The sequence below is a fragment of the Notothenia rossii genome, assembly GCF_949606895.1.
Source record: "Notothenia rossii genome assembly, chromosome: 1".
Taxonomy (NCBI): domain Eukaryota; kingdom Metazoa; phylum Chordata; class Actinopteri; order Perciformes; family Nototheniidae; genus Notothenia; species Notothenia rossii.
The window spans coordinates 19,944,345-19,955,249 of record NC_136912.1 but is presented as its reverse complement, the minus strand read 5'-3'; the positions used below and the strand labels follow the sequence as shown (position 1 = coordinate 19,955,249).

Here is a 10,905-nt window from a genome sequence, read left to right as displayed (position 1 = left end):
TATAGTGATTGTATTGAAACAATTGTGACCAAAAAATGGCTAAAACAAATGTTAAGCCCATTTACTTAACAAAAAGGAGACTATTCAATCAGTGTAAATTGAAAATGCTGAAGGTGATGACTGTAACAATTGAATTGCGAATTTTTTGTTTCCTTGACAAGACCTGAACCTGGCCTTTTCATGTTTTTAATGTTATGCTCAGATATGTAAATGGACGGGTATACATGTTTAAACCATGTGAGGTGTGTTTGCTTTATATTGCTATATATTGTGACCAACATACTCTGGTCAATATTGGTTTACAATACTCTTCATGTTCATCAGAATGAGGTAGTGGTTTATAGGGATGTTCAAGGATGTGTTAATCACCAGAGTGAAGGCATGTGATTGTGAAAGGGAGTGTGAAGAAGAGACAAAGCCAGATAAAGGTATCACTTTGTACTATTGTGGTGGTGGGATGTGGGTCAGGCAGGAGTGATACAAAGTGTCATGAAGCTTGTTTGGTGGGTGACAGGTGAAGGGTGGTATAGGGCAGTACCTGCATCCATGTCGTTGGGCCACGCACTGGACTGGGAGGAGCTGGCAGCAGGCGAGCGTCCGGGGTAGAAAACATCATCTGTGGGGCTCTCCAGCTCACTGTCGTCTAATGACTTCCTCTTGTTGGAGCTGTGAAAGAGAGGGGGGAGGATAACATGATTTAAAAGATATATACATAAAGATATGTGTATCTAAAGATACGTGCACGTCCGCTGAAACAGTTCCTATTTTCAAATCCAGACTAAAAACACATCTATTTGCCGCTGCTTTTAATTGAGCTGTGCATACTCACACTGCAGTATGCCTTTTATTCATGTATTCTGTACCTGCTGGGTTTATTTATTTATTTCATTATCTTTGCTTTTTTATGCCTGTTTTTAAATGCCATTTAATAATGTGTTTATGCTGTATTTATTCTAAAATGTCCTTTGTTTTTAATTTGTAAAGCACTTTGAATTGTCACGTGCTGAAAGGTGCTATTTAAATCAAATTGCCTTGCCTTGCCTAAAGATGGTAGATGTATGGATCAAGGAGTAAATACCCTGCCGACCCGATCATTACAAAGTAATCATACAAAACAAAGACTTTAACATGAAAAGAAGCTTGGCATCTTAGTGGAAACAACATCATATCCTGAAGTCTTGGAGCAGAATAGACAAAGCACAACAAATGTCAAACTAGGAATGAAGAAAGGAGGAAACAGAAACAATAGTTAGAAGGCAGAGACAGCCAGACAGTAAGACTCTCTCTTTGTGTGTGTGTTGTTCTGTGCGCGTGTCTCATTAAGTTGTGTCTTAGTAAGTGTGTATAACTACCTCCGTGGAAGGTTTGCGTACAACTCCACATCAGACCTAAAGTGACAGCAGATGACGGAGGTAAGAAGAGAGAAAGAGACAATTTAGGAAGGAAAACACATGAGGAAATAGTGGAAAGAGCCATCACATTCATACAAAGGAGAGCAGCTAAAAGGGAGACTCACACACATATTGTACATATATATGTAAAAGAGTTTCAGGACAGGACAGTCCTGGACAGATTCCAAGACTGGGAATGCACTGTAGTACTTTATGCCATTTATATAAAGAAACCTCAATGAAATGGTGTACTTTACTTGCCAGTAAAGTCATCCTTGCGATACAAAATGATATACTGTTGGCAGATATTACTGTGATTTCACACCATCCCCCAGTTTGCCCTTGGCTTCACAGCGAATCACATATCAAGGTAACACTGCTACTGCCACATGGTGGCTTCACCCACAAAAAACCCTACTAATGGCGGACAGCTATTACAATTGACAATAATATTTCATGAGGCTGAAACATCTCCTAACACTCGTAGAATACTGTTGTCTGTGTGCAATCAGTCAGGACTGTGTACCTAGTCGAAGGAGGGGAGGTGAGGGAGCGTCGCCCTAAAGCCACCGGGTTGATGTTGTAGTAGCTGGGACTGCTGTCCAGGTCAGCCAGCGAGAAGTTAGGACCTGACGCTGTGGCAACAGGTGCTGACGGAGAGAAATAAAAGAACAAGAGGGGGGGAAAGGGGAATAAGTAAGAATGGGTGAATGAAAAAAAATAGTACATTATGTCTCAGTAGTTCAGAAGGCATATTGTATTGGGTTCAATAAGGGTCTGTTTGGTTGCCGTTTCAAATGATACTGGGGATATTGTAATTGTTTTGCTGTCGTCTCTCTCTCTTTGCATCAGTTTTACTACTTACTCTGTGACACTCTGACCAGCTCTGCGACATTCCACACCCCTGAAGTGACGAAGCAGTCCTGGAAACTCAGGTGCCCTGCACAGAAAAGGTTGTGATCAGATCATCAAAATGCATTAGACCCACAATATTACAAATTCATTGTGTCTCAAACAAAAAACCAAAAATCTGAAGAAAACCCTGAAAATCAGATCCCTTTGAGAGGGCGACCATCTGCAACTATGTTTGTGGATCAACATCTGTGCGAGTGTGTTTGCCAATTGGATCCATAATTGGAATATGTTAAGACTGATAAGCATGATGGAATCAATTCTAGTATGCTGATTTGACAGGGTGTGTGTGTGTGTGTGTGTGTGTGTGTGTGTGTGTGTGTGTGTGTGTGTGTGTGTGTGTGTGTGTGCCTACCATTGGGCGGTGGTTTGATGTCTGTGTCCCCTTGTTGGCTGGAGCTGTCTGATTGTCCGGATTCTGGACAGAAACACAGGGAGGGGAGAGCAAAGAAAGACAAAAGGTTAGGATCTGGTTTGTATGCTAAAAAAAAGAATCAAAAACATACTGGTAAGCGTACACTTATCCATGCTGCCAAGAGTGTGATATTTGAGATCTGAAAGGGAGTAATAGGAACTTGCAGTATGTGACGATTATGGTATACATCTTGAGAGTGTGTGCGTGTGTTTATGTGTGAATTCACACTTTTTTGTGCGACAGTCTTGTATCTAAGAATGTTACCTTCTGTCTCCCTCTGTCCCTCCTCACTCGAGGTGCAATGATTTATAGTGTGCTGCTATGCCATTTAGTATCTCTCAACCCAATCATATTCCTCACCCTAATCCCATTTAATACCTTCTTGCTGGTAAGGATTTAGTCTGCGTAAACAGAGCACCTTGCACATACACACACATATGAACACACACCCACACAACTCTCTCGCTCAAGCTGTTTCTTTCTTTAATTTATGTTTCATACTTTAATACATGTTGCAATTCCTCCGTGGACACGCACACAAATACATAAACACACACAGAGTATTTGGAAAGACCGACCATTCCAGTCTGAGTACGTTTTAAGTTGAGGCCAAACTTTTCCTCTTGGGATCAAATGACAGCAGAGCAACACAAATACAAGTACACATATGCATCTGCACCAACACACACCTGTTATGACTGGTTCACTTAAGCACCTTCATGTACAGACACAAACATGCCAAATCTTGGCAAAAAAAGAGCCCCAATTAGACTTGGAGGAGCTGCAGGCTGAAATAAGACAGTGCACGATAAGGTTTTGTAACATAAGAAAAGTTGGTCTAAAGAGAGCACATTCTTGTCCAGGCTGTGAGAAAGAAATGTCCTTTATATTTGTGACCACGTGTCTGAGTTGTTGGAAAAGACTGAACCCCATTTCCAAGACTGTTATGGTGTGGTATTGGCCATCCACTCAGGCCTAGCTGGGATGTAGCTAGCTAGCAAGCTAGCTAAAGGAGGTGTTTATCTGCAGGCTGTAGGTGATAACAGAGCACACACACTCCTGCCAGCAGCACTTGCCTTGCAGCCACACTAAGCCACAGATTACTGAGCAGAAACAATAACAGACCTGTCTCGCTGCCTACGAATCACTGCTTATCCACAGAGAGAGAGACAAGAGCAAGAATGAAAGAAAGACAGAAAGAAAGACCACATCAATGAGAGAGCTTCTTTTCCCCTCTCTTCACATGCAGAATCTCTCGCTCTTCACTGTCTCTCACTGGCTGGGTGTAATCCTGGCAGCCATCTTAGAGCTTGGCAGCCATCTTAGCATTGGCGGTAGCGCCACATTCCAGCTAACTGACGGCACTCACTCCAAACATACGAGGCTGCGCCCCCGACGCGCACCCACACACTTTCAAACACACACACATACATGGACAGACATTGAGGTACACACTCAAGAGTAAACATATATGATGGCCAAAAAAAGCTGTTGAAAAACACAACCTGACTTCACTGGACTTTTTGCCGTCGTGTAGTATTTCACCACAGGGCTTGACAATATTGTCAACACTATTTCTAACACCATACATGCATTGGCTAGATACACAGTCATCTTACTGTATGTACAGTATGCTTCATAGATAACTGATAGTCATACTGTATGCGTAAGTTGCAGGGTATGCTTTGCTGCCACAGACCCTTATAAAGACTTCAAGGGAACGTACTATCACAGATGGAAGTTCAGAGTAAAGTCGCCAAAGAGACTTCACAAAGGCTGCTTGTATCATGTTTTATTACTCTATTAACATATCTACAATGACTATGCTTCAAGACACTTTTAATGTTCTGCACTTGTGAATGCAGACTTGGGTCTGATTGCTTCTGTCTACTAACAAACCAATGCAGCGGACGATTATTTCATTTTAGTTTATTTTCAGTACTGTTACACATCATTGTATGCAAGCCAATGGGATTAAGAAGAAATGGTGGCACTTGATACTCAGTTGTCTTTGTTTTGGGGATAGATCTTTGTTGACAGAACAAGTTCAGGCCTTCTTACATGAACAGATTGACACCATGGAGAAGCATGTAATTAACACCATGGAACCGCTTTTTACTGCTATCCTTACAGGACCATATTAGCTACCATACTACTTTGGAATTATATACTGTATGTCTTACTAAGTGACAGAGAACAATCGTTGTCCAATGTGGACATATCACGTTTTGGAAAATCCCAACACTTGGATATCCTGCCCTTCAAATGTCTTCTAGTGTATTGTTGGCCTGTCACGACCCCAACATGTTCTGCTTTTGCAGAGGTGTGAAAAACCAAAGAATGAAAACTGAGGCTCCTGGTAGATAAGAGAGTGTCAGGCAGATATGTGCAATAGCAGTGACATTGATAGCTGTACTAAACGTCACCCTGAGGCCTCCACTGGTCAAACCACGTCAACTCTAAAAGCATGTAATACAGTAGGTTTCAAGTTATTGGTTTACAGCACGACTCCTGGTTATTCTTTTCCTTTTTAATCAGATACGTTTTCATCACTCTTGAAGATCTCAAGTCTCAAGACTGTAAAAGAAGATGACCTTACTAGATACTGGAGCTCCTTCCAGTTCTGCCTCCATTTCTCTGAACTAAGGCTCTTTAGCCAACTAACACTGGACTTACTACGTACTACTACATCCTTTGTGAAAATCAGTACCACTGTGGAGTCCAACAGAGCATCATGGAGCTGGTTGGGGAAGGCAGGAGGACAGAGAGAGAGGGAGGTAAGATGGAGGAGGTCTGGTCGCTGGTTATCACCGTTCTGCCAGCTGCAGCCTACAACAGCAGCCTCAGCCCCCTTTCCCCCCTCCCCAGTCTCCTAACCACACAGCCAGTCCCTTATCTTCCCACCACAGCCCCCCAAAGCCCTCCCTTCAGCAACCCCAATCATATTCCTGCCGTCCCCACTGGATGCCCCTCCACCTCCACCATCTCTAACCTCAAACCTTTCAGCCTACCCTGCAGCCCCATCACACCAGTGAATTAAAATACAACAAACATATACAAACACAATGCTTGACCTGATGATGTACATACATTCACAAGAAGCACATGTACATACATCTGTGATTAACTCTTAATAACCAACTTAACAATTGTCACAAAGAATCACCATTTTAACCATGACAATGAAAAGCTTTGTTTCTTTGAGTCCTATTTGGCATATATGTGGTTTAAACTGGTTTTACACAAAGCCACAGTAACACTTGACACTGGGTTGCCAAAGATTGACTCATGCATTGTTCAGTATATGAGTCAATCTTAATTTAAGAGTTAGGGCAAAAATCTTGGCACAGTCATAAGCAGAAACTGTGTTTTTCAAAGCACCTAGGTAAAATATTATTCAAGTCTGATTTTGAGATCTAAACAACAACATTTGACCGAGCACTCAAAACTTGTGAAAAAAGTGCTACACAAACTGCAAGTGAATTCTGAGTTTTAAAGTAAATAAAAGATTTGCAAAGCTATGATTTTGCACAACTATATCTTGTTCTCTAATGTAGAGCCAAAGTAAATGAATGGCTGGAGGAGAGTGTAGGATCCAGTTACATGGAGTTGAAAAGATTGGGATCACTTTGGTAGGAGTTGGCAGACCAATCCCGCTGATAGATTTAAAAATGTAGCAAGGAATATGTTTGCTAACGCATTAGCCCTTTAGCACATGGTAAGTTGATACGTGAAGTCTTGCTGTGGTGAGTTTGAGTCTGCTTTACTAACTGTGGTAGTTCTTTGTGGCTGTAGCTTCATGACGGCTGCTGTCATTGGTTGATTACAGAATTTCCCTGCAGGCTCCAGGACAAATCATCATGACCCTCACCATAATCAACGTAACCCGTCACCATGGCTTTGACATACAGTGCTGTGCCCCCCACTGTGGTTGCTCTCTCCACCTCGTAATCTCTTTACATCTCTTTATCCGACACATATTTTCTGTGGCTTTCCTTTGCATCAGTTCAATCTGTGCTGCTTTCTCCTCATCAACATTTGCTGTGACACCTCTTGTTTTCCTCAACGGACAGAACGTATCATTCACAAGCCCCACCACATCTTATTTTACTCATTCTCTTCACTACTCTAATCGTTCCTTTGTGATGATTTGCTGGTCTCCAGGTTCCGAAACAGATGTTTTCCCTTGTCTATCAAACCCACTATCTATCCACTGGTTGTGGGTTAGTTTTTGGCCCTCTGACCTTTTAGACTGTGCAGTTGACCAACTGGTGACAGGGGTCAGACAGAGTTGCCAATCTGTCACTCCTCGTGGCGCACAGACAGTCAGCAGAGCAAAGCAGTTAAGTAAAGCTCAGCTGAAAAAAGAGTCCGGATTAAACACATTTAAACGCTCACTAAAAAGCACCATGTTCCCTACAGTAACAAACGAAAATGAAAATGCACACACTACATTTCACCAAGTGTTGAAATGTTTGAGCTGCTGATTACACACATGGGATAAAACCAGAGTAAAAGTCAAGGTCAAAAATGAAAAGTGGCACACCACTGTTAGACAGATGCATAAACAGGTCTGGTAATTTGTGTGTCTGTGCAGTACAAGCATGCACACTCCCAACATAAACATACGAACCAACAAGTGAGCTGATGTAGCCACATGAAACCAGCGGGTGCCCATATGTGTGTGCATGTATGTGTAACTACATGTATATGCACAAGCTGTTAGTTCACAGAGATTTCCCTCCTTGTTGGAACAAATGTCAACTCGACTCTCCCCCTCTCCTCTCCTCTCCTCCCCAAAACACAGGATAACGCGGTACAGCCTCCCAATTGGGTTTCGCTTAAGAGGTTTATCGGTATGTTGCTAAACATTCTGACCTTTTTTTAATCCTTAATGCGCTTAAAATGTTCCAAACCCTCCTAATCCCCCTGGCTATCCCACACAGATGTTCACTCAGCTCTTTTATTGGACGTTATTTCATTATTTCTTTATTTTTATATATATATATTTTTTTATATTATTTCATTATTTAAGTGTGTGTCATACAGTATGAGGGTATATTTCTGTTTCAGTGTTAAGAAGTCTTTATTATTGCTACTGATAAGTGTGTGTGTGTGTGTGTGTGTGTGTGTGTGTGTGTGTGTGTGTGTGTGTGTGTGTGTGTGTGTGTCTGTGTGTGTGTCTGTGTGTGTGTGTGTGTGTGTGTGTGTGTGTGTGTGTGTGTGTGTGTGTGTGTGTGTGTGTGTGTGTGATGCTTTTGTCCAAAACGTGTTAACCAGACCCCATGCGGAGAACCAAAAATGTGATTGTGACCTTTTTTTAAATGTTTACTGTTTTGGAACTCTTAAGGAGTCATAACAACTTTCAAAATGTTAGCAGAAACTGACAAAATCTAGATTGACATTGGGTATAATTTGTATAAAGAAAGACACATTTAAAACTATTAACGTGGCAATTAGTTAATGCACAAATGTTTGTATGTACGTATGAATGTACAAATAAATGTACGCACGTGTCTGTGTGTATTTGTGTTTGTGTCCCTGCATCACTGTGCCAGGCAGGCTGTGTGTTGAGGTGGCAGAGTAGGGCTCTGTGTGTGTGTGTGTGTGTGTGTGTGTGTGTGTGTGTGTGTGTGTGTGTGTGTGTGTGTGTGTGTGTGTGTGTGTGTGTGTGTGTGTGTGTGGAGAGCAGGTGTGCCTGGCCGCCCTGCGCAGCTTGCTGCCCATCTGTGCTCCCGTCTGTGTGCCGCCTGCGCCCACGCTCTGCCAACAGCACCACACCACGGCAAGAAGACCCAGGAGAGAGGGATGCTGAGAGACGAGGGGAGGGATGGAAAGAAAAGCGAGAGATCGACGGGAGGAGGAGAGGAGAGGAGTGAGGGGGAAGGATGAAGGGAGGAGCAGTGAGAGGAGGGGAGAGGGGGATTACAAGCCTGGGAGCATGAGGATAGGAAAGGGAGCAAAAGAAAGTGGTAAAGGAGTGGAGGGGGCTTTGGGTCTAGTATGCATGGACTCGCAGGGAATGGGTTTGGTGGGTGATAGAGTGGAGGTTTTTTTTGGGGGGGGGGGGGTTAGTGGCTGGCTAGATGCCCATACATACCCCCCTCCTTCATTATCCCCTTCATTCCTTCCCGTTGTTCCCCCCTCTCTTCATTCATCCTCTTATCCTCACCCCACCATCACCTCTTGGCTCCATCAGTGCAGATTACTGTGGACCTGTGTGACACTGCTACACACTGTTCTGTTAGCTTCCCATCGCTGGGTTTGGACCCTGCATTGGGATGAATGGGACTCCTAAAAAAGGGTTCCTCAATGTTCTTCCAGACACGTTTTTACAAAGATATTGGCTTTGTAAAGTCACCAGGGTATTCCCAAGCTGCTACAATGTAAGCTAGGCTACTTATTAGGTTGTAGACCCAGAGGTAGAATCCCCAAAACGGGGTAGATTATATTAAATTAGCCTACCCAATGGCCTATAAAAATCAATTTTAGGAAATACCAAGAGTGAGAGCATGAAAACCCAAGGTATACCAATTACACCATCTCCGGATCTTCATTACCATATGTGGTGAATGGCAAATTAAAGCAATTCCAAATGAGGGTTAAAGTAAACCAATGTATTCTACATATCAACAGTGAACTCACTTAATTGTGGCATTTAAAGTGAACTGAAATGCTTACTCAGAGGGGTATGAAATGACAAATAAATATATATAGAATGTCTTAATCTCTGTTTTCTGTGTGTTTTATTTTGTATTTTTGAAATGTCCTTTATTTAGCTAAAAACACTGAGTAGGGCAATGGTAGTGTCTGTGATGCAGGCAATCCTGTAAACTTCCCATTTGGTTACTGTGAGCCTTGCTATGCAAAGCGGTAACGGAGGCCCCCAATAGAATTCTGATTCATAATTAATATTTATAATCGAGTGTAAACGGACGCCGCGATTTGGAGTCATGCTGACAAGACTTGCTTTTGGACAGACGCTCAAAGTCCTGAAGGACCGCTGGCTCAAAGAGCAAAGATTCCACTTAGACACAAGCAGACCAAGAGCCGCACACACACAAACATGAGAACACACATTTATACAAATGTACTCATGGCACAGAGAGGAATACTCAAGGCTCTGATATGAAGAGTGCCTGTCTTAGTTGATTACATTTGGATAGCCTGGAAAAGTTACCTAAAAAGTAACATGAGATTAGTGGTAAAAAAGAAAAAGGTGAATGCTGAATTAATGTGCAAGCAAGTGTATAAATGTTATTTTTACTCTATTAGTGTGAGCATTTTGCCTTTATGTACATCTAAGCTGCTTCATTAGCAGGGGCTTGAGTGTTCTGCGCTTGTGTGTGTGTGTGTGTGTGTGTGTGTGTGTGTGTGTGTGTGTGTGTGTGTGTGTGTGTGTGTGTGTGTGTGTGTGTGTGTGTGTGTGTGTGTGTGTGTGTGTGTGTGTGTGTGTGTGTGTGTGAGTGTGTGTGTGTGTATGTGCACGTCTGATGCCGGGGGCCCCCAGCACGGTTCACAACCCAGCCTAACAGAGTGTGAACGTCCCCCCGCTGAGCTGATACTGATATAACTGTCCTGTAAGTGGTGTTGACACCGGCATTATTACCCTGTCAACCTCCATCTCTACTCAGCTTAAAGGCGTCAACCGGGGGCCCGAGCGTGTTAAGGACCACTGTCTCTGCATAGCTCTGCTCCAGCTCAAATAAATACAGCTGCACAAAGGCCGGAAGGGGAAAGAGAAGGGGAACACTAGGGAGGTGGAAGGAAGGAGGAGAAAGAGAGGGGGGCTACACTTACTTTCGCCACCACCTACACAACTCTTTCAAGATAGAAACATCAGAGACCCAAACACACACTGAGAGGGTGGCTGCAGTAGGAGGTTATCACCAGCAGGAGGCATTTTCCTGGCAGATAGAGAGCATGGTGAAATGCAAATAAAGCAACAAGGCCTTGGGCCAGGCTTCTCAGCTAGCTCAGACTTCACTCTGTAGACTGCAGAGAGAAGCAGGCCAGCAACGGAGAGAAAGGGAGACAAAGAGATGAAAAGGGAGAGAGATGTGAAGTGAATAAAATCAAAGTGAAATATGGAGCCGTGAATATTATTGAGATGTGAGTAGGAGCTTATCCCTTCTGCATTTTGCCCTTAGATAGCAAGATCCAACGCATACCATGCACGCTATCGCG

General features: G+C 43.1%; 1 protein-coding gene across 1 annotated transcript in view; it reads right to left on the bottom strand.

Moving 5' to 3' along the window:
- The window catches only part of nfixa (nuclear factor I/Xa), a 102,292-nt gene that overhangs the window by 18,136 nt on the left and 73,251 nt on the right, over positions 1–10,905 (bottom strand). The window contains 5 exon segments of the mRNA XM_079643064.1: positions 539–666; positions 1,353–1,388; positions 1,918–2,041; positions 2,257–2,331; positions 2,659–2,721. Of these exon segments, the coding sequence (XP_079499190.1) occupies positions 539–666; positions 1,353–1,388; positions 1,918–2,041; positions 2,257–2,331; positions 2,659–2,721 (426 nt within the window).